Source organism: Camelus bactrianus, chromosome 16 (assembly GCF_048773025.1).
Source record: "Camelus bactrianus isolate YW-2024 breed Bactrian camel chromosome 16, ASM4877302v1, whole genome shotgun sequence".
NCBI lineage: Eukaryota > Metazoa > Chordata > Mammalia > Artiodactyla > Camelidae > Camelus > Camelus bactrianus.
In genome coordinates, this window is record NC_133554.1 from 56,201,215 (window position 1) to 56,228,224 (window position 27,010).

A 27,010-nucleotide genomic window follows, 5' to 3' on the forward strand; every position below is an offset into this window, starting at 1 on the left:
GATTCTCATGGTCATGTTTCTTTTTCATGAAGGGAATTTTAGGTTGTGAATGGTCCTCAGATTCAACTGTATCATGTTTTTAACCTAAACCTTAAAACTTTTAAAGCAGTTTAGTTTGAGAATGGTAGTCATGTACCAAGAAGGCAGAGTAGGGCTGGATGCTGTAGGGGGATGGGGAAGGTTCCAGAACAGGTTCTGCCTTCAGAGCTCTTGTTATCTTATCTCCCGGAGGGCTGGGAAGGGCATTCGGCTGTGTGAGGCCTTGAGCGTGCAGTGGGTACCAAACCAGTGAGGAGGCCTGGTGGCCGGACCCCTGTGGGCAGACGGGAATCCCGCTGCTGAACCACCATTTACAAAACACTTAGAGGACATCTGAGAGGTCCAGGAATAAGGGAAGCATGTGTGGGGTGCTCTGGGCCAGCAGCTCATGTACTGCTCACACTTATTTTGTGGGGAAGGCATTTCTCCCCCCCGCCCAGCTTTACTGAGATGTAATTGATATACAACGTTGTATTTGTTGAAAGCCTACAATATAATGATTTATGTACATACTGTAAAATGATGACCACAATAAGTTTATTGACATCCATCACTTCACATAGTTACTTATTTTTTTCTTGTGGTGATAACTTTTAAGACCTCTCTTAGTAACTTTCAAATATACAATACAATATAGTTAACTCTAGTCATCATTCTGTATATTACATCCCCAGGACTTATTTATCTTGTAACTGGAAATGTGTACCTGTATGGACAGGCTCTTCTCTTATTTCACTTTGCAAATGAGGAAACTGAGGTTTAAATTGCTTGCCGAGTGACTGACTCTGACCTGCCTGACTGACTTGCCCACTGACAGCGGTGCAGACTTTCCTGGGGACCTGAGTTCCGAGCCGGCCACAAGCTCACCCAGACTGCCTGCAGCCGGCTCACCTCCACACAAACCTGGGTCTGGCCCTCCGGTCGGGGGGTGGCAGTCAGACCCTTGGCTTTCCTGGTTCTGGACAGGGCCAGTTTGCATTTCTTCTCCCCGCCCCCTTCTCCCTCTGGCCCGTCTGTGTCCGCACCGGTTCCCTGCTGGCAGTAAGCTCTCCCCTAGGGCCCCATCTTTGGTCGCTCAGCATCTTTTGTTTCTGTAGCAGGAGGTCTGGCTTGTGGGTGGCACCGGAGGTCAAGGCCTGTGGACACTGAGACCAGGCTCTCCGTGGGCTCTGTCCTGTGGCTCCGTGGTTTGTGTCCTAGTGTGACGTGGCAGCACTGGGGGAGTGGAGGGGAAGGACACTGCTGGGTGGCTGAGTGGAATACCTAGTAACTGGGAGGTGAGGGGGGCGGGGGCAGTGTGTGGGAAGTCTCCCGGAACTCGGAATTTAAAATGGTTTGAGGCCACAAGTGCTGGTGCGCTTTGTAGCCAGTTGTGCCACATTCCCTGGAGAAGGCTTTTGTTCTTAGAGCAGCAGATGGCTCTCCCAGGACTGTGGGGACAACAGTCTGATGTTTACATGTATCCAGGCCGCGCTGGGAGCTGAGCGATTAGTTTCCTGACACAAGTTCTTTCCCTTCCTAGTATATTGTGTTTCTTCCTTCTGTGGAAAATGTCCATACCGTCAGCAAAGCCTGAGTCAGGGCTACCTGTAACTGAACCCTTTTCAGAGAACATCCTTCCCTTTATTTTATGAACATCCTCTCCCAGCTTCGCTCATGTTTATCTTCAGGGCCATATTTTCTGCTTCCAGCAACTGAGTGTAGTATATGTAACTACTTAATGAGTTACCTCCCTGAATCCATGTATTTCTTGTTTACTTCATACCACAGAGGGAATAGTTTACTCTCAATCCCTAAATTGAGATAATATCATTTCCATCTTTATTTTCTGTTGGCTTTTTCTTTTCCTTATAGAAGGAGGGGGACCTATGTGGTATTACTTACACCTAGTTCCTTTATTTAGTTGGCTAATTATGAACTTAAAATAATTGATTTCCAACATAGTGTCATTATATTTATATCTTTTGTTTTTCGGACCATGGAAAACGTAATTATCATTTTAGCCTGGTGAACACGTGGATTTTGGGGGTGCATTTTCAAAGTATAGTAAAAAAGGTAAATGTCAAGTGAAAATGTTTAGTTTTTAAGGCTGTTTGCATTAGGAAGATTCTCTTCCTCCCTGCAGAGCCAGGCTGGGTCCTGGACTCTGAATGGCAGTGTCTTTTCTTAATGATCAGGCACTCTTTTCCTCTTTGAAAAGTTTACATGAGATGCGGAACAGTAGCCACATTTTTTGAGTATTGCACTTGGGCCTGCTAAAAACTTTTAAGTTTTCTTTTTTTAATTTTCCACAATTCTGTGCGTTAAAGAAGATGAGGAAACTAAGGTGAATTGAAGATGAAGAAACTAGGGCTCGACATCATTAAGTAACCTTTCCAGGGACCTACTCTGATGGTGGGGCGGGTGGGGCTGGGTCCTCTCTCCCGGGGCCTGTGCTCTGAGGCGTGACGCTGCCTTCTCTGGAGCGGGACAGCCTGGGTTCCAGTCCCTGGACTTTACTTTCTCAGCCTCAGTTTCCTCATTTTAAGGTGGGGAGATGCTCGTTTCATGGGAAGAGTATGTCCAGCATTGATCTTTGTGAACCCAGGTAGGCATCAGGGAGGAGGCGGTGGTGGTGGTCTGCTCCTGACTTGGTGCTCCCTGGGTGAGAGGTCTTCACAGGGAGGATCCTTGTCCTCTATTCATGCGACCCTGGTGCCTGCTCCCCGGTGCCTGTTTGTTGAATAAACGGATGTTATGAATTTCACTAGGTTCTTTTTAGGAAAAGTTTTTTCTTTTTGTTTTCTTATAGCATAAGTCATTACAGCTCTTACCTTTGCCCAAGGTGTTATTTGATGCCCTTTTTTTTTTTCCTATGTAATAGATTTTACCTTTTAGAGCAGTTTTAGGTTTACGGAAGATCGAGCAGAGAGCTTCTGTGCCGTCTGCGGGCACCCTCTCCCACCTCCCCCTCACTAACGTCTCTGTGCTCTGTTTCTGTTGGCGGCTGAGCCAGTCTTTACACATTGTTATTCACCAAAGTCCACGGTTTACATCAGGATTCAGTCTTTGTGTTGTACAGGTCTGTGGGTTTTGACAAATGCATAGCGTCATGTGTACCCCATTGCAGTGTCCCACAGATGAGTTTCGCTGCCCCAGGTCCCCCAGGCCCCAGCCCTTCACGCCGCCCTCCTCCCCTCCACGCTTGGCAGCCGCTGGTCTTTGTATTCTCTCCACGGTTGTGCCTTGTTCAGAATGTCATAGTTGGGATCGTACAGTCTGTAGCCTTTTCACACAGCCTTGTTTCATTAAACAATAATCATTTAAGTTTCTCCCACGTCTTTTTGTGGCTTGTTAGCTCATTTCTCTGTTGCTGAAGACGACGCCATTGTACCCGTGTACCACAGGCTGTTTATCCATTCACCTTTTGTAGGACACCTTGGTTGTTTCCGGTTTTGGTCAATTATGAATAAAGCCTTTATGCTGCGTTCCTCTTCACATGCTCTTGGATTTTCCTGCTCTGTGCTGGACGGTGGCAAGTGAAGCTTCTTTACCAGGAAATACTGGTCACTATTAGAAATGCTTCCCTTAGTCGGCCTGCTAGTTAAAACTGTTTATATTTATGTTTTTGTTGTTTTTTGTATTGAAGTGTAAGCGACAAATAATAAACTACATTTTTAAAGTACACAGTTCAGTAAGTTCTGACAAATGTGTATACCTGTGAAACCATCACCATTGTTAAGATAGCGAACATACCCATCACCCTGGAAGTTCTTTATGCGCCGTTGTAGTTTCTTCCTCTTTCCCATACCAACACACCTCCACCCCAAGGCAACCACTGATTTGCTTTCTGTTACCATGAATTAGTTTGCATAGCCTAGAATTTTACAGAAGTAGAATCATATAAACTTTTTTTTTTGCCTAGTCTCTTTGATTCAGCATAATTATCTTTGATTCATTCATGTGTGCATGAAAAATAGTTCACTAAGTCGTATTGCTAAAAACTGTTCCATTGGGTGGATATATCGCAATTTATATACATCTCAGTGGAAAACATTGGCATTAAAACAAGATAATACTCTTTGATTCAATAGTATCTTTCTAACATTTTGGATCTGTTAGAATCAAGAGTAAAACCTATAATTTATTTAAAAATCTAGATTAATACTTGTAAACTAGAAAACAAAGGGATACTTTTCAAGCTGTAAGCCAAAAAAAGGGAAAGAAAGAAAGAAGAAAACCAGTCACTCAAGTTATATTCTAGGCAGAAAGCAGAGCTAGACCTGTGAGTCCTGGGGACCTGGACAGGGAGGGCTATGGTGGGTACAGCAGAGCTAGCCCTGTGCGTCCTGGGGACCTGGACGGGGAGGGCTATGGTGGGTACAGCAGAGCTAGCCCTGTGCGTCCTGGGGACCTGGACGGGGAGGGCTATGGTGGGTACAGCAGAGCTAGCCCTGTGCGTCCTGGGGACCTGGACGGGGAGGGCTATGGTGGGTACAGCAGAGCTAGCCCTGTGCGTCCTGGGGACCTGGACGGGGAGGGCTATGGTGGGTACAGCAGAGCTAGCCCTGTGCGTCCTGGGGACCTGGACGGGGAGGGCTATGGTGGGTACAGCAGAGCTAGCCCTGTGCGTCCTGGGGACCTGGACAGGGAGGGATATGGTGGATAAAGCTGGGGGAAGAGTTGAACAGGAAGGGAACTTGCAGGGATGGGCCTATGTCTGCCAGGAGAAGGAGGGACCAGTGGCCTGACAGGGGTCCCTCTGCCCCCAGAACCTCTTCAGAAGAGGCCTTTGAGCCACCCCAGGCACCTGTCTGTGGAAGAATTAGCTTATATTTACCTGCAAGTTGGCTTTATGATTGGTATGAGTTCAGAGGCTGCCTGTTTTTAAAGGAATTTCCCTCTGATGCCAGAAATTTTAGATAGGGGGGCCCAGCCTTCTGTTCTGCTTCTAGACAAAAGGCTGTAGATAAAAAAGCCAAGTTGATCAAACAGATCTGAAACTCATACTAGATTTGTTTATCATTAAGTGTAAATGACTCTGGGTTCATGGGGAGAAGACGTTTATTGTAAGATTTGTTTTTCAGGGCGTCTGTTGCCGTAGCCTGGCAGACAAGTCTCAGGACTGTGACTGGGACAGAGATGTGGAGTTGTCAGGTCAGAGTGTTTGCTACAGATTTAAGTTCTTCATTGTGAGTCTGCCAAGAAGATCAGAGCAACTTCTTGAACTTGAAATGTGGCCATTGAGAGTGAGGAACTGAATTTTAATATTGTGTACTTTTAATTAAATTTAAATAGCCACATGTGGTTAGTGGCTGGGGTTTAGATGAGATGGTTCTGGAGCTCGTGTGTCCGTCGAGTGGAGGAGGCGCAGTTGTCCTCACTGCTCACATTTATTCTTTCCTCCCCACTTCTTTTTTGGGTTAAATGCACGTAGTCAGATTTGTATGTGAGTTAGACGTGCGTTTGTGGGGACCCCGTTGTATAACGGAGAGCAGTTTAGTTAAATACAAGGAAGTAACAGTCCATTGGCTTCATAATCCTTTCTGTTTTATTGAAAGTTTTTGTCCTTCACAGTTTTGGCTGGTTGGCAGTTAAAATAACACTTGGATTTTTGTGAGAAAATAGTTAAATGGAACCTGTTACAGTTAAATCTCTTAAGTCAGGAGTGGGCACACTGTGGCCTGCTGCCTGTTTTTATACGCAAGCTAAAAATGGTTTTTACATTTTTTAACGGTTGGGAAGAATTCAAAAGAATATTTCATGGCATGTGAAAAGTATATGAAATTCAAATTTCAGTCTCTATAAATACAGTTTTATTGGAACCCAGATATACTCAATTTGTTCACATAGTGTCTGTGGCTGCATCTGTCTCCAAAGGCAGAGTTGAGTATTTGCCACAGAGACTATCTGGCCCAGAAAGCTGAAAATATTTACTGTTTAGCCCTTTACTTACTGAAAAAGTTTGCTCACCTCTCTCTCAGATTTTTAAGGGCCTTTATGCAGAAATTGGAAACTTAACATGAATACTGGACCCTTTGTATTTAATAGAAAGTTTGAGGATAATCAGTTGGGTTGAAGCTCATTTGTTTGCATTTTGAGCAGCGCATTTATAGGCAGAGGGATCTGTGACTAAATGAATTGGATTTAAAGCACTTGGAGCCACAGTTCCCAAACTGTGTTCTGAGGCACCCCAGAGCACCCCAGGGCTGTAGGATATTTTTAATTTTTGAAGAAACACAGTCGTACTCTGCATTTCTTAAACACTGCAAACTCCTAGTTCAAGGTAGCTCGCAGTCTCCACACCGCACTGCATTGCCTTTGATGGTGTCACGTCTTTGTGAAGCCGGGGTCGCGGTGGTTGCTGTGCTGAAAGGCGGGCACCGCAGAGGAATCCATTCAGTAGGGAACGGCGGGGGCGGGAGGGGGGCAGTGGGACCCAGTGATCCCAAGAGGTGCACACACATCTTTACGAGTAATTCTGGCTATTTAGGAGTGAAACAGGGACAATTTTTTTCCTTCAACTTAAGTGTATTATTTTTTTGAAACAGTTACTGAGTTATTAAGACAAATGCTTTTAAAGTTGTTTGGCCCTAATGATTTGATCAGTGGCGTTTCTTTTGGCCTTGGGGCACCCTGAAAAATACCCTGAGTTTCCAAGGTTGCTGGAGCCGAAGTTTAGAAACCTCAGACCTAGAGCACCAAGTAACAGCACTTTAAGGACAGATGATCCCAGATTAGCCCGAGTGTCATCAGGGATTTTCTTCAAGATAATAAACAAACTGAGTACAGGGCCCCGGGCTGTTGTCTGGCGTGTCCGTCTTGCGAGCTTGCAGAAATGTGGCACAGTTGAGCAAGTGTGGGCCTCAGTTTTCTAACCTACGTTAAAATACCAAAGATGCGGCTAAACAAGCACACTGGATCATCCTGTGAATTTTATTTGAAAGCCCAGCAACTCTGTGTCGCTCTTAAGGACTGTGCTAGCACAGGTGGTCTTCCTGGACGCTCCCGCGGAGGAGTGTGGTGCGGGGCTGCGAGGCACGGGGTGCGGTGGCCCGCGCTCAGCCGGGCCTTCACTGTGCAGCGGGCCCCCGTGTGAGGGTCCGCGCAGACAGCGGGGACGGGGCTGTTCCGTCTTTAACCAGGACCCACCCACTCTGTCCTCTGGTGTGCGCTGTATCTAAGGCAAGAGCCGAACGGTAGTCCTGCTTTAGCCAAATGTAAAGAAGCCAATTTTTAAGTAGATTTAGATGATTATGACACACCTGCACACTCACCTTGCGCTGGGGGGCGAGCGCAGGCGGGGGGCACTGTCCAGTCATGCGTTATGGTGCCTGCTGCCCCTTTGTACCCACTCCTTTGCCCCTTTGCTCACTGCTTTTTTTTTTTTTTTTTTGTCACATACTAGTACTTGTTTCTAGGACTCAAAGGGTTAGGAAAATTTGAGGTGGTAGAGCGCTGTATTTAGGACCAACTCATGCTGCTATTTGGGGGGGAGACCATCGTCACAGGAGACTTTGGGTTCAGAGCACTTCCATCCTGCTTGTCATTCAGCTCTGCACGGACGCTGCCCCTGGGAGTAGAGTCCACCAGCCTGCATTATTTCAAAGAGGTCAAAAACCCTACTACTGTTTGGTTTTTTGGACACTTTAAAAATGTCATAGTAGGGATAAATCAGATTAGTGACCTGTCTGTGGAGGTGATACTTTTCACACGTGAAGTCTCAATTTTGTGGGTAGGTTTTGCCAGGTCCTTTGGAATTGCGCCACTGTTGCCTGCTAATAGTCGCCCGAAGGTCAGTTAAAGGGCAGGTGGTACAGGTGGAGTCCAGTCGGGCCGCGGGGCAGAGGACAGATGGTCACTGGGTGCAGTGACTTTTCCTTCATGCAGGCCTGACACCCCACTTGGCACGCATGCCCTGAGTCCGTGTACTGTTTCCTGAGAGAAGATTCAGGGATTTTAGAAGGAATTCTGAAGTTTTGTATCCTTTAACAAAAATATTTCATGTTCAGAACTGGTGGAGCAAAGGAGTCAATATGAGTGGAAGAAACGGCTGTCTTGGTGCACGGCTCCCCACCTTTCTCTCCAGTGTCTGCCCATCCCGCTGCGGAGTGGTGTATGTTGAAATGGCTTTTTTTATCAAAAGCACGTAGAGCTGATTTGTATTGGTGTGTGCTAACTGTGAGAGTGGGTGTGGGGAGGGAAGGACGCATTCCTGGTAAAGAAGGCCTGAAGTACCTGGGGTGGCGAGCGCTTGGGTGCACGGTGCGCGGGCAGCACGGCCGCCATCTGTTCCTCCCGCTGTAATTTCACCCTCCACAGTCTCATCATAATCGCACTTCGCTGAGAAGATTCTAGAAGAGAAACCAGCCTTTTATTGGGTTACTTTGGCATCTGTCGTGCTTCTCTGAGATGCCTTCTCCCACGGGTTGAACTCAACGTCTTTTCCAGACTAAATATTACCTCTGGAAAAAGTGTGCTAGCAAGATCATTGAATTTGAGGTTGTCTGAGAGGAAATTAATCATTTAAACCTCAGATATGTTTGATCTTAGAGGGAAATGGCTTGGAGTATATTAAATTTTTGTATGTTTCTTTTTGGTTTTAGTGTAATCGTTATGTTTTCTTGTTTGGTCTTACCAGTGGGCATCCAGCCTGTTGTTATGACTTGGTATCTGGGTCTAACTGAAGACTGGTGACTGAGGGGAAGTGACTTCGGGTTGAAAATAACGTTTATCTAATGCAACTGTGTGCGCCGTTTTGCTGTTGTCCGTTTGCTAGTCTTGTACTAGTTTGAAAACAGCTGAGCGGATGGGGCCGTGTCTTTGGACGTATGAAGTGTAGCATGACAAGCTGGGTTATACCTTTTCTTTAAAAGGGCTCAAATTCTCACACGTTTTAGGTTCTATTAATGTGGTGTTAACCATGCATACATTTATTGACAAACAGCACGTCATCGGGAGCCTCGGTTCAGAGGTGGCACGTGGAGCCCGTGGGGACTGAACTGCAGTGAGATGCGGTGCAGGGCCCCCAGGTTCCCTGGGTCATTGTCACTTTTACTGTCCGGGATTGGCCTGGATGTTCACGTGGTTTGAGTTTCAGCCGCAGACGTGCTGCTTGTAGAGGGGCTGCCAGAGGAGAGACCTCCGTGCTCCCAGGTGCTGGTGCAGCCGCGCTCCCTTTTGGTTTGGCTCCTGTTCCTCCCACCAGGAGTGCTCCCTTCTCTTTGGGTTACTCCTCTAAAGCTGCCCACCTTTCGAGACTCACCGAAGCCTTCCTGGGGCGCCGAGCGGAGGGGTTTGGTGTCAGTGCAGCCCACGTGCTGGGCACGCCTCCCCCGTCGGAGCAGTGGCCCTTTCCGTTCCTGGCCCCAGGTGTCGCCTCTCCCTAGAGAAGCCCCATTCCTGGTCCTCCGCTCCTGTGTTGTAGAACCTCCGCGCAGCGCCGGATGCGGGGGCCTCCTCGCAGTCTGTTACTTTGATAGTGCACCACAGGATTACAACTCTGAGGGACTTTGGTCAGTTAGCCACGTTCTCTTCACCTGCTGTGTATTTGTGTCCGAGCACTGGCAGCTTCTGAGAGAGACTTCTGCCGTAGTTAGTTTTCTCACTTAACCGACCCTTTCCTGGGTAAAAGCAGACCTGTTAATGCGGGTCACGGCTGGCGCCGTACAGCACCCAGCTCGCTGCTGGGAAAGCAGCCGGCTTAGTTTGTTGGCTAACTTGGGTGAGAACACAGTTCAATTTAAAGGTAGTTTCTTTAAATGGAGTTTTTCTTAGAAGGATTTTCCTGACAGAACGCAGGGTTGAGCTCATTAATTCTCAAGTTGAAATGTCTTCAGTAAAATACGGTTTTCTTGAGCACAGTGCTAGCTTTTAATATGTCAAAATTGCATTCAAAGGTTGGTTAAAAACTGAAAGTACTGTTGCCAAGCTCCCAAATTGCAGGCTCCGAAACCCTTTATGAAAGAGGAGGAGTGGGTGTAGGAAGCTGGGGGAGGCCGAGTTCCCCAGGAGGCAGCTTTCCACCCAGGGGCAAATGGGAAAGGCTTGGGTGGTGTTTTTCCCATTGAAACGGCCGCTGTGTTAGACACATGGAGCGAACAAATGACTGCAGCGGTTACTTTTCTTACAAAAGTAACTTTTCCTTTTAAGGGGAGACATCAAAGAATGTTTCCCCCCCCCGAAGAAATTACTTCTGGAAGAGTTGATTTTGTTCAGCCTTTCTTGATTTTTGTGTTTGATGATTGTTGAGTGTGATCAGGGAACTACTTGACAGCCCTGCAGACAGTTTGCAGGAAAGAAGAGCTTTGAGAATGACATCTGCCCTTCTGATGCCGTGCCTGGGCCTGGTAGGTGTGGAACATGGGTCCTCCTCATGTCTCTGCTCCAGAGAGTTCTTAATGCAGGACACAATTGAAGGCCCCCAGTGTGGGCTCTTCGGCCCAAACAGCGTTTTAAAAATAGGGAAGCTGCATAAAATCCAGGTTGCTGGCTTGTCTGAAAACCAGAGGCTTGAGCTCGCTGGGCCTGCATCTCGGTCTCTGAGCTGACCTGAGCTGGCCAGGGGCGGGAGGCCCCCGAGAAGGAGCAGGCACCGCAGGACCGCACGCCCGGCCAGCCGGCCGCCTGGGCTGGGGCTCGGGCAGACCTAACGTCTGGGTGCATTTTCATGAGGTTGGGCTTGTCTGATTGTTCCTCATGATTAGCCTTAGGTGCGCTGGTTTTGTCATGAGGACTGTATGGGCTGTGTGTGCTTTTTTCTTTTTCTTCTTGTTTTTTTTTTTTGGGAGGGGGGCAGCAATAAGGTTTATTTATTTAATGGAGGTGCTGGGGAGGGAACCCAGGAACTCATGTGTGCCAGGCCTGCGCTCTGCCCCTGAGCTGTACCCTCCCCAGCCTGCCTGTGCTCTCATTGCACTGCATCAGATTGTCAGATCGTCCCGTTGTCGGTCCTGAGTTCAACTGTTTGGCTAAGGTGATGTTTACTAGATCTTTCCATTATAAAGTTACCGTTGTCCCTTTGTGACTATAATCAGCAGGACAATTTGAGACTGTGATGTCTTTTCTAATAACCACCCTTCAGTAGCGTCCATTGATGATTGGTGTCCGAATCAGTTACTGTAAATTGATGGTTGCAGAATGGTGGTTTTCTAATTCTGTCATTCCCCCTTGTGATTATTAGGTGATCTTTTCCTGTAAAGTTTCCTCCTCCGCCCATTTTTCTTGAGTATCACTGTGTGGTTTATAATGCTTTACCGTCTTTTTTCTTTCTGTGCTCAAATTATCCAGAATTGGCAAGTGGAACCCCTTCGGGCTGGTTCCTGTGTCGTTTTGACACCTCCCCACCAGTCATTGAACAGTTCCTTGATTTCTGGTGAGAAATGCCTCAGACGCACCTTGACCTTTCCTCGCTGCAGACGTGCAGTCAGCCACTTCTCTGAGGAGCACAGCTTCCTGTCTAGCAGGGAGTGGTAGTTAGAAAACAAGAGCTGGAGGCCAGTGTGCTCATGGCTGCTGAGGTGGTGTTGCCTCTCGGCCCTTCCTGTGGATGGAGCTGGAGCATATATTGATGTTTTAAGTAAAATTGGAATGCTTCTGTTTTTCAGAGGCTTCATAAACTTTATGGGTTATAGTTCATGCTGAAAAACCAGGGTACTGGTATCCTAGGCAATTTCAGAGACTAAAGTTTTGTTGGCTTCTTGCAGTATTCCTTAGACAGATGTAGCCCTCTAGACAGTTAGGGTTTTCTCTGTGAACAGAAGGCAGAATTCATTAACCTCACAGATCTCTGACGTGTAGGCCAAGGTAAGTGAGCACAGAAGCAGAAGGCTGGATTCATTGGTTTATTTAGTAAGCTTTTATTCCACAGTTCAAAAAATGTTTATTGAAGAGTGACTTTGCTTTAGGGTTTGAGTAAGGTCCTTATTCTCCTGTATAATCAAAGAGAAGTAGGTGAAACTAACATTGTAAATCAGCTACACTTCAATAAAAAAAAGAAGAAAAAACATAATTCTCAAAATAAAAAAGAAAAAAAATAGCACTTGGTCTCTGCCTGAGGCTGAGTGTCACCTGTATGTGGTGTCAGGGTGATGGGTGGAGGGGAAGGTAGGTGCTTCCTGATCACTTTCCACGCCGACGCAGCTTCGGGAGGAACGCACCAGTTCCCTGCGTTAGTGGCTCGTTAGCCTGGATGCCTTAAATGCCGCCTGGCCGGGTCGTGCTGTGGTGAAAGTGAATGTCCCTGCAAGTATGAGCCTACATGAATGGATGATTTTACAGGGAATGGAAAGTTTTCACTGTGTTTTAAATTCAAGGCTAGCCTGTGTGGGTAATGCCTTCTGCTGACCATGCTGTTTTGAGTATTTAAAGGATGTTGTGGGTATTTTTATAAAATGATCTAATAGGTGCTTAAATAGGAGAGATCCTAGTGTGGGTTGTTTCTTGCTGAGTGCTCACTCTACCCTTTATGTAACTTAAAAAGACTCGTTTTGTTTGAAGCCCTTGTATCCTTGTATATCTTAGTGCTGGAATGTACAAAGCCTATTTTTTTTTTATGAGTAAAAGTAGACTTATTTAGAGAGATGTACACGGGGGAACGAGGTGAGGGTGGTTAAAGTGAAGGTAGGTACCCACCCCACAGACACAGTTGGTTTTTTTTTTTTAATGTAGTAAAGTTTAAAAGTCAGTTTAGTGTCCGTGTGCTGAACAAATGAAGCAGCTTTTTTCTAGAATTGTTCATGTGTGCAGCGCTCAATACTGACAGATTTTAGGGCCTCATTGAGACTTACTGTGGTATGATCTCAGCAGTTGAATAAATTTCATATATGTTATTATAACATGCACTAAGAAAAATAGCATGTGGTTTGTAATCTCATTATTGAGGTTATGGGATTCAGAATGTGTTTGAGTGGAGGAAGGGCGTAGGTAAGCTTGGAGGATGTATTTTCAACTCCCAAAGGAAAAGCATTTAAAAAGCAAATGCAGTTGGTCACCATGTGGGTCCTGCCTCCCTCCCAGACCATCCTGTGCGTGACTCTTGTGAATTTTCCTAAAAGGTGACTCTGGTCACACGGTGGAGTTCCCTCCTTCCCCACAGCCCTGCCGGGGAGGTCAGCTCCAGGCCTTCTGTTGGTCTCAGCCACCCTGTGCCCCGGGGCCTGGCCACGTGATGGTGCTTGGTAGGGACGTGCCTGGTCACAGTGTCATTACAGGCCACCCTTTCCCTCGCCTGCCGGCTGCGGGTCCCTGCCCGTGCCCTGAGGCTTCCTCGAAGTCTCACTCCTGGTCCACTTTCCCTGAAATGCTCTCCGCTTATCGCTGCCTGCGAACAGGCCTTCCCAGCTCGGAGGCCCAGTGTACATGCCTCCTCTCCCTTGCAGCCTCCCAAACCTCCATGCCGCCAAGCTGAGCGTGTTCTCTCCTTGCGGACTCACAGCGCTTGCTTCTTAGGGCGCTTGTGTATTCCCCTGCCGCCTTGTCCTGAACCACCTGCGTCATCCTCCCCACCCTCCACGTCGCCCGCTGGTACCTTATAAATGTATGAATGGCAGGAGTGCAGCACGCTTTTCAGGTTGGGGTAACTTTACGATGTTATGAGAGAAGATGGGGTACGGACTCGGGAACTGAGGGTCACCGGAGCAGAGTGGCAGTGAAAATGCCGGGGGAGGAATGGCTAGGTGGCTCTGGTGCTTTCTGGGGTCTTCCGTGACAGCTCTGGTGATGTGGGTGTTACTTACCTTCAGGTGGTCAGAGCTGTTCAGGGGGACGTCGGGGAACTTCCCCACGAAGGCCGGCTTTTTCTAGTGTGATGCTGCTCCTGCGCCTTGTCAGAGGTGAAGTCGGAGCTCTCTGCGTCATTTTCACATTTCCATTCGTCTTTTCAACACCATACATTTTTTGCTTAAATCTGTGCTTGGTTGTCATTAATTTAAGATGGGAGATTGCGGTCCCCCCACCCCCTTTTTTACTGCAGCCTGATAGGAGAGCGGCCGGCAGTCTAACAGGACGTCAGCTTGTGGTCCCTCCCCCTGGGCAGCAGTGCTGGGGCGGGCTCTGGGCTTCCCTTCTCATGTGTCCCCTTCAGCCCGTGTCCCGTGGTTTCCTGTTCACACACATCCGGGAGCCACTGGATGGCTTAGGTTTTAGTGTGAATTCAGCAGTATCTTTACAGGAGTCTTCACAGATTGCTACAGAGCAAACTAAATCTGGTTACTAAGTGCATTTTCTAAAAGTTTGTATGAATTTTATAGTAAGTTGTTTTCTTCCTTTTTTTAAATTAAGTTTTCATTTCGAGATAAGATAGATTCATATATATAAATGATACACTTTCACAAGGAATATTATGGAGAGATCCCGGCTGCTCTTCACCCATTTCCTCTGGTGACAACATCTAGGGACAGTGTCATCCTTCATCACAACCAGGGTATTGACGTGACGCAAGCAAGACACGGAGCATCTCCCAAGTGTCCCCCTCTTGCTGTTACAGTCGCACCCGCTCCCCTCCCACACCCACCTCTTTCCTCACCCCTGACAATCATTAGTCTGTTCTCCAGTTCTATGATTTTGTCATTTCAAGAATGTAACCAAAATGTTTAAGTCCATGATCCATTTTAAGATAATTTTTATATAAGGTATGGGGTTAAACGGAGGTCCACATTTTTTGGCCTCTGGATGTGTAATTTCTCCAGTAATATTCGTGAAAAGGCCATCCTTCCTCCATTAAATTGCTTTTGCAGCTTTGTTAAAAAGTCAGCCAGGCATGTCTGTGTGGGTTAGTTTGTGGCGCTCTGCTCTGTGACCAGCGCCGCTCGGTCTGGATTACTTTAGGCGTATGGTAAACCTTAGTGCCAAGTAGAGGGGTGCCTCCCAGTTTAGTCTCCTTTTTCAAAATTGTTTTAACTATTTTCATTCTTTTGCCTTTACATGTACATTTTAAAATACATGTATAGACAAGGTCTATAAACTACAGAAAAAAGTCTTGCTGGGATTTTGCTAGGGATTGTGTTAAGCCTTTATATTCATGTGGGGAGAGTTGACATCTTTACTGTGTTGAGTCTTGCAGTCCCTGATCATTGGATGTCTTGTTTTTCCATGAGAGCTTAAGGTTTAAAGACAAAGATAGCTGTGATGTCACACGTTGACCTGTATCAAGGGATGATTTTATTCCAGGGAGACTATTGATGACAAACTGTCTGGTTGCATCTTTGTTCAATTCCTCTCTTAAAAAATTTACTCATAGGCCTATGAAAGGAGGTTCCCCACGTGTCCTTTGATTCCGATGTTTGTGGACAGTGACACTGTGAATGAATTCAGGAGCGAAGATGGGGCCATTCACGTGATAGAAAGGCGCTGCAAGCTGGACATCGACGCGCCCAGACTGCTGAAAAAGGTAGCGGAGAGGGTGCCTCACGGGGCGGTCCCCAGATACCAAGAAGAGCTTGTGCTTAGAGCATCTGCTGCAGTTGGATGTTACTCATTAACCCTTTTTCTTTCTGTTTCTGTCTTAAAGATTGCAGGAGTTGATTATGTTTATTTTATCCAGAAAAACTCACTGAATTCTCGGGAGCGCACCCTGCACATCGAGGCCCACAATGAGACGTTCTCTAGCCGCGTCGTCATCCGCGAGCACTGCTGCTACAGCGTGAGTGTCGTGTGGGCCCCACTCTGTCCTGGCCCCACTCTGACACCTGAGAGATGCAGCGAAGGGCCGGCCTGAGGTGCTGTGCCCCTCCTGGAGTAGAGCTGAGTCTCTGGCCTCTGTCTTCACCACCTGCCAACCCGTTTCAGAAACTTCTCGTCCCTAATAGGTCTCTCTGCTTTCCCCTTACTGTCCTACAGTATATCCTCAATGCCAGATCCAAAGTGATCCATTTAAAGTGTGTCAGATCATGTTACACATTCTGGGCTCACAACCCTGCAGTCTGCATTTCCCTCAGAGGAAAAGCCCGGAGGCCTTACAGTGGCTCCCGAGGCCCTGCGTTTCCCCCGAGCCTCACCTCCGCCGTCCTGCCTGGGCACAGGCCTGCCCGCTGTCTCTCTGTCACTCATCACGTAGGCGTGCTTCCCGAAGGAACTTGCTCCAGGTGCTCCCTCTGCCCCCGGGTCTCTGCTTGACTCCCGTCCTTGCCTCCTTGAGGCTTTGCTCAGATCTCTCCTTCTCGATGAAGCAGCCCTGAGCACCTGCTTTAATTCTGCAACCTGCCCTCCCATCCTTTTAATAGCCCTGCACCAACTTTGCTGTTTTCCATAGCGCTTACATTCCAACAGCGACGCAATATCTTACCTGTTCTGCTTTGAGCCAGCTGTCTGTGTCCTCCTGCTAGGCTGTAGGCTTCACAAGGCAGGGTCTTTGTTTTGTTCAGGGTGGAGGACACGGCTCGACAAACATGGGGAATGAGTGAACCAAGAATGAAAATGAAGCTCTCCTTTCAGTAGTCATTTTTAGAATATTTTAGAAACGTTATTGAGCCTTTTCAAGATTTGGCACCTCTCTGTGTAATTTTCATGATAATAACATTGTTAGCAAGTAAGTGTTTTTCCTGGGTACCAGCTGAGGGACAGATGGGATTCTCAGTTGTTAGTGTAGTTTCTGGAACACTTCCTCTCTTACCTGCAGGTTCACCCTGAAAACGAAGATTGGACCTGCTTTGAACAGTCTGCAAGTTTAGATATTAAATCTTTCTTTGGTTTTGAAAGCACAGTGGAAAAAATTGCGATGAAACAATATACCAGCAACATTAAAAAAGTGAGTCTGTTTTGGGATCTTCTGGCAAAGAGTAAGCGGGCGTGTCTGAGATGATATAAGCTGGCAGTCTTTTCAGGAGGCCAGGACTGGGTTAGGCAGGGGTCCCGGGGACTGGGAGGACAGTCCTTTCAGGAGGCCAGGACTGGGTTAGGCAGGGGTCCCGGGGACTGGGAGGACAGATGGGCCTCAGACGATGATGCTGGTTGCTAAGGGAGGGAAGAGGGGGCGTGTGCAGCCCCTGGCCTTGGCTCTGCCTGCTTGGGGTCCGGGGAAGGTGAAAGTTGAAGGGAGGGGAGCAGCTGCTTCCGACAGCCCTGGTGCCAGGGGCAGGGGAGGCACCGCTGTGCTGAAGAGACACTGCCCGGTGGTCTCTCGGGGGTCCCAGGCCACGGTAGGTTGGGCTTCTCTGCCCTGGAAGAGCCTGCCTTCTCGTTTTTATGCTGCTGCTCGTTGTTTTGGAATTTCGGGGATGAAATGTGTGGTGCGGGGTTAGGAGTGCTCTCTGCAGGCTTGTTTTAAGTCGTGTTGGGAAGCAGGTGGATTGAAGCAAACACGTACTGAGTACAGGTGTGGGAAATCGGGGCTTTTAACCGGTTATGTAAAAAATTGCATCTTAGGTATTATTTCCCAGACCTTTAGAGAAGAGGCAGTAAAATATTTCTGAAAAACAAAAAGACATTTGGCTTTTTTTTCCCCCTATTTATTCTGTAGCGACTCAGTTTTGATTACAGATTTTAAAAACCAATGAGGGATGAATACTTTGAATGCTTGGTATATGCTGACCTTGAAACCGGTTTTGCTTTAAAGGGAAAAGAAATAATTGAGTACTACCTTCGCCAGTTAGAAGAGGAAGGCATAACGTTTGTGCCCCGCTGGACCCCGCCTGCCGTGGCGCCCTCTTCAGAGACGTCCTCGTCCTGCAAGAAGCAGGCGGCGGCCTTGGCGCTCGCTGTCCCGGACCCTGCGCTGAGGGAGGGGCTGGGCAGCGAGCCCCTCAGCAACCCGGGCGGGGCCCCCGAGCCCGCGGTGGGAACCCCCGACGGTGGGTCTGAAGGAGGCTTCATTCTGCGAGCAGGACTCGGGGGTTACCTCGGGTCGTGGCCCCTCTGGCTTCATAGCTGTTCCCCGGGGGAGAGACTGACCCTGTTACTGTCCCCCTTCCTCTGCTGTGTGACGTGCTCACGTTATGTTTTTGTTAGAATGAAGACACTTAAAAAGTTTTTTTTTAAAGGACAGGATGGGTTATATCAAGTTATTCTTTTATTGAGGCCAGGAAATGGTTTTCGTTTTAGTTGAAGGTCTCTAGTGAATGTAAGGTAGGAACTAACCTTTTGACACAGTTGTATCATCACCAAACACACTTTATGCTTACTAGGGGCCAGGCACTGTTCTAAGCACTTTATGAATATTTGCCCATTTAATAATAGGTCCTTTTAGGTAGGAAGTGCTTCATGTCCTCATTTTATCTACGAGTTAACCCAGGCTCAGAGAAGCCAAGTAACTTGCATGGAGCCACACAGCTAGTAGTAGGTGGTAGGCTCCACAGAGCTGTGCTGCCTCTGTTGTGTGTTACACACACACACACACACATACACACACACACGCCTTTTTTATCTCTCAGATAATGCTCGCTATGAGATAAGAAAATTATGCCTCTCAGACGTTTTGGTGAGTCATGGGCATTTTTCTTCCCGTACGTTCTTTGTAGCTCAGCTGTGCTGTTGGTTAGCTTTTAACAGGTGGCAGGTATTTTACCTGGTTTGGGAATATGTTTTATTTTTCACTTTGTGAATTTTTCTTTGCTAAAGTTAATTTGAAATCTTAGTTTTATACGATGTACGTCCTCTTTATAGGACTTCGAATTAAACATCATTAAGTATCTGTAATAGCCATCATTTTACCATGAATAGAGTTGCCATTTTGCAAATAGAGGTGGCCTGCTGGGAATCGGGTGTGATGGGGTCCACATGTTTACCTGTGGCTCGGTCACTGACTGGATTTAAAGACCCGTCTGGCTTCTCCCAGGCGGCTGCCTCCCTGCAGTTTCCCTCACCCCTCAGACTCCAGGTCACACGTGAGCGTCACCAAGTTAGGGGGACTTTGGAAGCCTCAAGCGTCAGTGTTCTTTGTGGTAAACAGTGTCACCTGGTTTGCATTCCAGACAAGCTAGACGCAGACTACATCAAGAGGTACCTGGGTGACCTGACTCCGCTGCAGGAGAGCTGTCTGATCCGGCTCCGCCAGTGGCTGCAGGAGACCCACAAGGGCAAGGTGAGAAGCCACAGCGCGTGCGGGGGGCTGCCGCGAGGCCCCGGCCCAGGCCTGTTCGCAGTTCCTCAGAGTGAATGTCCCCTCCCACCGTAGCTGGGGATGTCCTCCCATCTCGAGGGCCCTGAGCCTGCCCCTTTGTGCGGGCAGCTGAGCCTCCGTGGCAAGCCAGGAGGCCCTTCTGTGTATAAGTAGCTGTATTTTTCTAGATGTTACAGAGAGTGGTCCCACTTAAAAACAATTAGATATCAAGTGACAGAGCAATGTTATATTCCAATTACTCACACATTTTCATTTTCAGAAGGTTTGGAAGTAGTTCACCGATTATGCAGAGATTAGAAATGTTTGGGCTTTGATGAGGTTTTGGTAAATACCCTCATGAGGAGTTAGATTTTTATAATCCTCAGACTGACGGGGAACGGTACGGAGCAGAGGCAGGTTTGTGTGTCTAGTGACCAGCGTTCCTCAGTCGTGGGAGGCGAGGGGTTGCGTGCGGCTGGCCTGCTCTCTCTCCCGTCAGTCTTGTCACTGTGCCCAAAGCCTGGGACCATTTAGCATCAGCTGTTGAGGGCACAGCCACTGGAACAGCAGCTACCGTTTGTGGTACCAGACCCTGTTTAAAGATCTTTATGAAATCCTCCCAGCAGTGCTGGGAAGTGGGTGCAGTTTTTATCACCCTGTTGTATACATGGGGAAACTGAGGCACAGAGACGTTCCTGCATCTTAGAAGGTCTTACATCTAGTGAGTAGTGGGCCCAGGTTTGGAGCCGGGCCATTTGGTTCCAGAACCGACGTTCCCTACCCCTTCCACATGACCGTGGTCCTTTCTGAGTGAACCTACCACCATCTTGTGCTTGGAGTTGTTGTCCCAGGAGTGGGGTGGGTAGTCGGTGCCACCCGCACCCTTGTCATCTCCTGCGCCCCGGTAGCCTGCGTCCGTGAGCGTGTGGCCGAGGAGGAAGACAGCTGGGCCACGTGAAGAGCAGACACGCTCTTGGCCTTGTTTCTTACTCAGGGAAGCCGACCCTTGACGGCCAGTAGCGGCAGCTAGAGAAGGTCCCTGTGTCCGGACATTGCCACCATCATCAAAACCAGCAACACCTTTTTGTATTCTAAATTTTTGTTCAACTGAAATATATACAGAAAAGCTAATACAGATTAGCTCAGTGAATTGGAGCACCTGGTGTTTAAGAAATGACTTATGCCTTCACTCTGCTTCGCTGAATCTGCATTGGGAATGGTATAAAGGTTATTCAGACTTAAAGCGTTAAGGAAGATTTTTCTGGCAGTGACTAATTTTAAATAGTGCGATAATGCAGCTCGATCTTGATAAGAAGTGAGAGTTTTAGAGTCTTGTTCCCTTGGTGACTTAGTGTTTTCCCTTAGCAGCTTGAACATTGCTTAGAAGCATCTCTTTCTCCTCACAGATCCCAAAAGATGAGCACATTCTCCGGTTCTTACGCGCCCGGGACTTCAACATCGACAAAGCCAGAGAGACCATGTGCCAGTCGTTGACTTGGCGGAAGCAGCACCAGGTGGACTACATCCTTGACACCTGGAACCCTCCCCAGGTCCTTCAGGACTACTACGCGGGGGGCTGGCACCATCACGACAAAGGTATCTGTGCACGTGGCGCTCAGGACACGCTCAGAGACCTCCTTCCACTGTACTAAGCGGGCCGTGAGCGCGTGGTCCCTCCCCTCTCCCAGTTTGCCCGGGGGGTACCGTTTCACTGCTGCCAGCGAGGCGCCCGAGACTGCATCGTCTCACCACTCGCTGCCCTTGGCAGCTTGCTGCACTGCATCCCTTACTTACGTGGGGTTTGCCTGACTTACTTAAAAACCTTTGAAGGCAGAGTCTTTGCAGGAGCACAGAACGTGTAAAGGTACTTTCCACTGACTTAACCCCTGCAGTGTCTGTGAAAACATGTAGCCAGGTTTTCCACATCAAAACAGTGGAGAACTTCAGCTCTGCCTGGGGAGCGAGCAAAACGCAAACCAAGGACAGCGATACCTAAAATGCTTGGTGAGGTGTGTGATTCGGCCTCACTGGCCAGCCGCGGCGGCAGCCTGGCTGTGGGCGGCGTGTGGTCCCTGCAGGGCCCTCCTCCGCCCCAGCAGGCTGTTTCAGACTGAATAGCTCTGACCTGTTTCCTGGTGTCGTCTGTTGTGTTTCTCCAGATTAATTATAGCTTTATTAATTTTTACTAGAAACATGTATTTATTTTGCTTTCCGACCCTCAAAACATTAAAGTCTGGTAGTGACACATAAACAAATGTGCCTTATTAAATGTTGGAAGAGACTTTTTATAAATATTCCTTTCAACATGATTTGGGAGCATGAGAACCTTTTGCTGTAAGTGGAACAGGTCCAGGCCTGGGTTATGGAGGCGAGGCTCACCAGGTGACAGATACAGGGGAGATTTGAGGCCTGAGTCAGGGCGACAGCACCGCCCTTGGTTCCCAACAGAAGACAGGCCTTAGCTGCTTCCCAGGAGTGCAGTCCAGCCCTGTGCTTCCTGCTGCTTCTGAGACACCCAGTGGCAGGAGTCTAGGGTGCAGTCGGGCCTCCGAGGCCTTTCCCTCCTCGTCGCTGTGCCACGGGATGACGGAGAGTTTATGGAACGAGCTGGGGTCCCCTCAGGCTCCACCCATCAGACTTCCAGGCTCTAAGGAGGTAGAGCCAACGTGTCCTCATTTATCTCGGTCCTTAGGGTGGGAATTAATTAGGCTTTTTAAAAACCCTAACATTAACTTTTTGGTAACTTATGAAATGAAAAAAAATTTTTTTCCCCTAAGAAATAAAATTTTAGATGTCCTCTGTATTCACGGAAAAGTGTCTGTGAGTATTTGAGGTCCCCCTGCTGTTGGACGTCAGAGCTCAGCTCAGCCCCTGGTCAAGTAGGAGGCTGGGCCCAGTGATGGCCACGGTCAGTGCAGGTGGTCTGAGCTGGACAGAGGGTGATCCCTGTGGGGCCCCCGCCCCAGGCCAAGCTGTCTCTGGGACCCGGCTTATAAGCTGCTCCATCAGTTGGCTTTTGTTTTTCTCTTTTACGATGTTGGAGGGGAGGAAGGAGGGGCTCTTATATGCACCACAGAAGGTAGCTGCTGCTTCGCAGAGCAGGGAAGAGCTGAGCTCATCTGGAGTGTGGGCGTCAGGCTTCTTTGAGCTGCGCCCCAGCCTCGTGTCAAGAACGGTGCTAACGCTGTCCCTCCTTCCCTCTGCAGACGGGCGGCCCCTCTACGTGCTCAGGCTGGGGCAGATGGACACCAAAGGCTTGGTGCGAGCCCTCGGGGAGGAGGCCCTGCTGAGATACGTGAGTGCTCCCTGAGGACTCCCCCAGGCTCTGTGGTGGCTTCTCTTTCTGTCCCTGCCAGCAGGAGTGGGATATGACAGCTGTCCTGCTGGAACAGCATGCATTGCTTTTATAATTAGAAGGGAAGACCTATTCATATATCTTAAAAACTTCAAAAGAGGGCATGAAAGTTACACAGATGCTTTTCACCGTGGGGAGGCATGGTCGGCATAGTCAGGGGGCTGCGGGGACCTGGTTCCACATCGTCCCCTCCCTCAACCCTCACACTGGCTCGCTCCCTGCCTCCCACCCTCTCCTCCCCTGCCGGTCCCCTGAGACATCCAGTGGCAGGGGTCTTTTTCATTATAGGTTATGATAAGATACTGAGTACAGTTCCCTGTGCTGTGCAGGAGGACCTTGCTGTGTATCTGTTTTATATATAGTCGTTTGTATCTGCTAAGCCCAAACCCCAGTGTAGCCCTCCCCGCGCTCGTCCCTTTTGAGCGTGAGATTCTTTGCCCGTGATGTGTTCTGTGCATATAAATATGTCGGAATTTAAATAGATGACTTTTTGGTTTACGTGCCTCCTAAAATGCACTGTGTCTGTCCCCTTGTAGCTGGGGGGCAGCAGCCGTGTTGCCTTCCTAGACTGATCATGGAATTTTTGTGGCCCTTTTATACGTAGGTTCTCTCCATAAACGAAGAGGGGCTGAGACGGTGTGAGGAAAACACCAAAGTCTTCGGCCGGCCTATCAGGTGCCTGCGATGCCGCGTGTCCTCTGGCTTAGTGACAAAATGCGTTCCATTTTCCTGGTTGAGTTTAGAACCAAAATCGGGTTTCCTTTTTAGGACCAAATCTAAATGGTTTACTGTTTTCCATAGTGTTTTGAAAGGTAGAAAATAGATTAAAATGTAAAACGTGAAGTAGTCAGCTGTGAGGGGCAGTGGCTGGCCTTCGGCGTCCCTACCTGTGAGCGCCGCGTCACCTCAGCCTGGTGGCTGGCCTGTCTGCAGTCTGCATGGTCTCTGGGAGCCCAGGGTGGCAGGTGGTGGGTTTTTTCCCTCCTTTTTTTCCCTTTTTTGGTGGCGGGGAGGCCATTTCAAGAGCCTACTCTGTGCTCTTAAACCAGACTTCTAGTTATGGTAAACTGTTCTGCGAGTGTGCGGGGTTCGGAGGTTGGCCTTGAGAAGGGCTGACTAGTGTGTAAGTCTCACGAGGGCAGGGGTTTGGGCGCTTCTGTTCTCTGCTGTGTCCTCGGCTCTTGAGATGGTGCTTGACCCAGTGAGCTCTTAGAGAGGAGTAGCTCCCTGCAGGGCAGTCCCGCTGCGCATCCAAATGCCCACCCGCCCCGTCGGGTGGTGGAGGGCTCGGCGCGGGGCCGGCTTGCGGCCTCGCGGGCAGGGCCTCTGAGCGCGTCAGACTGAGGCTTTGGTTCACTGTCTGTCAGCTCCTGGGGGCTTTGATATCTCAGGGGCTGGTCTTCCCGCACCCACCCCATGTGCTTGATACAAGCGGTTACAGGGAGAGTCCATTACACTGTAATTTTAAAACCTGGTGTCGTTTTGGAAATGGATACAAATGACTATATATAATACCGAAAAGAAAAGCAAGCCGCCATGGGCCGCGGTTTGCCGAGTGTGCCAGGCATTAAACCCAGCTCGCCTGCACCTGCAGCTCGTGGACCTGCCTGGTGGACCTGGAGGGGCTGAACATGCGGCACCTGTGGCGGCCGGGTGTGAAGGCCCTGCTGCGCATCATCGAGGTGGTGGAGGCCAACTACCCGGAGACCCTGGGCCGCCTCCTCATCCTGCGGGCCCCCAGGGTGTTTCCCGTCCTCTGGACGCTGGTAGGTTTCCGCGCCGCTGGCAGTAACCGGGGGCCAGTCCTGGAAGGCAGACACGCGTGTGTCTGTGTACATGTGTCTGTGACCTGAAGTCTTAGCTAGTTAAGAGAAAGCAAAATCAGCATGGAAAGCTAAGTGTCTTAGGGAAAAAGACCCTGAAGGTCCTCATGTCACACACATGGCTTCACAGGAAAAATGTATCAAACCTGAATTTCCTTTCCCCTGCTCCCACCCCCTCCATAATATCACTGTAATTTTAGTTTTTGAAATACAAAGCAAAGCAAAAATGACTATGTGTTCTTTTCTAATTATTCATAGGTTAGCCCGTTCATTGATGACAACACCAGAAGGAAGTTCCTTATTTATGCAGGAAATGACTACCAGGGCCCAGGGGGCCTGCTGGACTACATCGACAGAGAGATCATTCCGGACTTCCTGAGTGGGGAGTGCATGGTACGTGCCTCGGCGGGTAGCTGCGGGTTCGGCGGCTTACAGGGGTCGGAACGGGGGGTGTTGGTTCGCACAGATGATTTTCAGGACTGGTAGTTCGGGTCATTTGGCTTTTAGTTTTTGGTTTTTGGCTGGCATCTCTCTGCTGTAGGGTTAAACTAAACAGTCATTTAGGTAATTGTTGATAACATGCACATTCTTCGTGTTTAAATAATGAGAACTTGTTTTAGAATCCGTGTAATTGCAGCTTGCTTTATTCACTGAGCTTTGGGTGCATCAGATTTTAAAACCTGTTTTAGAGGAGCCATGCCTTTTTGAAAAACATTGTTAAAAAGTCAAATTGGTTCTCAATAAATTTCTTTCTTGACAATAAATCAGGATAACATTTTAAAGGGGATCATTAAGGGAACTTTATGTAATTTGAGGTTTTAAGGGCGTTGAGTTGCTAGGTTATCAGGCAGCTTCCTCCACGTCTGTCCCCTGTGCTTGACGAGGGCGTCAGAGAAGACTCGGGGCACCACTGCCCCACGGGAGGGTGGAGAAGACCCAAGGGGCCCGCGCCCCTTGCTGATGTGCAGCCGTAAATCCCTCAGAGGAGGGATTTCTGTCGTCCTTCATATAAAGAGAGTCAGCCTCTGACATGCGGAGGTGTGTCCGCCTGGACTTGACTCCTGGTGGTAGCTAACGGTCGGGCTCGGGAATCTTCCTGGATTCCTGGAGGGATGTGACCAGCAGCTCTCAGGCCTTCAGTCCTGCTCTAAGGAATGGCAGGTGGCATCACAGTGCAGCACAAAGGAGCAATGAGTCCGAGGACCCTGCATCACCCAGCGCCCAGGAGAGTGAAGCATGAGGTCAGGTCTGGAGAAACCCGCAGGCGACTTCCGTCTTCTGAGAGAGCGGCGGCTGCCCCTTCCAGCTGTGAGGTGGCATCTGGGCTAGAGCAGGAGACTTGACTCTCATGCTGACCCTATGCTGTGTTCACGACAGCAAGAGTCCCTGAGGTGGCTGAGGTCTCCACCGTCCAGTCTTTAAGGCTGCTCAGCTCTTGTGCGCTGCCGTTGGGGCTGGCGTGGAAGAGGCGGCGCTCAGTCCTGCCTGCCTGCACCTGGCCAGGCTCTAACCTCGTGTCAGTCTGGGGTCTTCTGCTGTGACCTCACAGCTGTGACTCATCACAGTCACAGGGCACTGCCACCTGGGGACAGCTGTTTCTTCCCCGTGTGGTCGCTGCCCAGGGCTGATAATGGGGAAAATGCTTGAATTTTATGAACCTGTGTCTTAAGTCATTATATCAAGGCCAGTTAGGAGATTTATGAAGTGTACAAATTCTAAATCAGCCTGTTTGAAGCAAATTTAAAAGATGCTACCTGGTTTTATTTTTTGGCTGGCGTTATGGACCGATCATCTGACCTGGGTTAGGTACAAAGCCTTCTTCATGGATCATATGTCTTGATTATAATCGCATATAATAAAAATAATGCCTGTAGCTGCCAAGAACAAAACTCTTTTCCTAACCTAGTGTTGCCCCTTTACAGCGCGGCATAAAGTCTTGTAATTCTTATGTAAACCAGCTTGAGTAATTGGGCCCAGTCCCGCGTGCCTTTGGTGTGGATTCTGTGCCAAATCTGCTTCAACTTGTTCTCATTCAAAGCAAGACACATGTACTTAACTGGTTTTTAACAATGACTTTGCTAAGCAGTACAGCGGATTTTATGATGCTGCCTCTGTTTTCCATTTCCTGAGCAGCTCCGAGCTGTTGAGGGGACCGGGGTGGGGGGCCTGGGCGTGTGTGCACAACTCTCACCACTGCCTTTCCGTCCCAGTGTGAAGTCCCAGAGGGGGGCCTGGTGCCCAAATCTCTGTACAGGACAGCAGAGGAGCTGGAGAACGAAGACCTCAAGCTCTGGACCGAAACCATCTACCAGTCCGCCAGCGTCTTCAAAGGGGCCCCACACGAGGTACGGTGCCGGGCGCAGTCACAGGTGGTCCCTCTCTGCTGGCCTTTCTTCAGTGCGGTGCCTGTGGGTTTAGCTTAGAAGAATCAGATACCTTTTCTGGCCTTTGTCTGTAGGTTTTTGTTGACCCTCGGTCTTCAGTTTAGGTGGACGTTGACGCTGAGGAGCGGGCATCTCAGAACAGATGCGGCCACAGCGGAGCTTGGGTGTCTCAGCGTCCAGTTTAGCCGAGCTGCTTCGCACACGGGACGCGTCTCCCGGCTCCCTCGTGGGAAGATTTGTGACTCCTGAATTTAACTTAGTCAGTGATGGATAGGACCAATTCCACTTCCTGTTTTTTCTTGCCCAGCTTTGGTTATTTATTATTCCTAAGGACTTTGCCCGTTTCTGTAAGTCTGGCCGAGTGAGGAACACCAGCCTGTCTCCATCCTCTCTCCTG

The 27,010-nt window shown here is 48.9% G+C and overlaps 1 protein-coding gene across 5 annotated transcripts in view; it reads left to right on the plus strand.

Annotated features, from left to right (window-relative positions):
* Window positions 1-27,010, plus strand: part of SEC14L1 (SEC14 like lipid binding 1) — a 48,501-nt gene that overhangs the window by 15,845 nt on the left and 5,646 nt on the right. For 4 of the 5 annotated variants that reach the window (XM_074343763.1, XM_074343762.1, XM_074343765.1 and 1 more), the window contains 11 exons: window positions 15,257-15,406; window positions 15,527-15,658; window positions 16,634-16,762; window positions 17,570-17,804; window positions 18,924-19,033; window positions 20,458-20,647; window positions 22,258-22,346; window positions 23,011-23,081; window positions 24,001-24,172; window positions 24,488-24,622; window positions 26,440-26,574. In XM_074343763.1, coding sequence (XP_074199864.1) covers window positions 15,257-15,406; window positions 15,527-15,658; window positions 16,634-16,762; window positions 17,570-17,804; window positions 18,924-19,033; window positions 20,458-20,647; window positions 22,258-22,346; window positions 23,011-23,081; window positions 24,001-24,172; window positions 24,488-24,622; window positions 26,440-26,574 — 1,548 coding nt within the window. The remainder of the gene's footprint in view (window positions 1-15,256; window positions 15,407-15,526; window positions 15,659-16,633; window positions 16,763-17,569; window positions 17,805-18,923; window positions 19,034-20,457; window positions 20,648-22,257; window positions 22,347-23,010; window positions 23,082-24,000; window positions 24,173-24,487; window positions 24,623-26,439; window positions 26,575-27,010) is intronic. The other variant, XM_074343764.1, reaches the window with a different exon arrangement.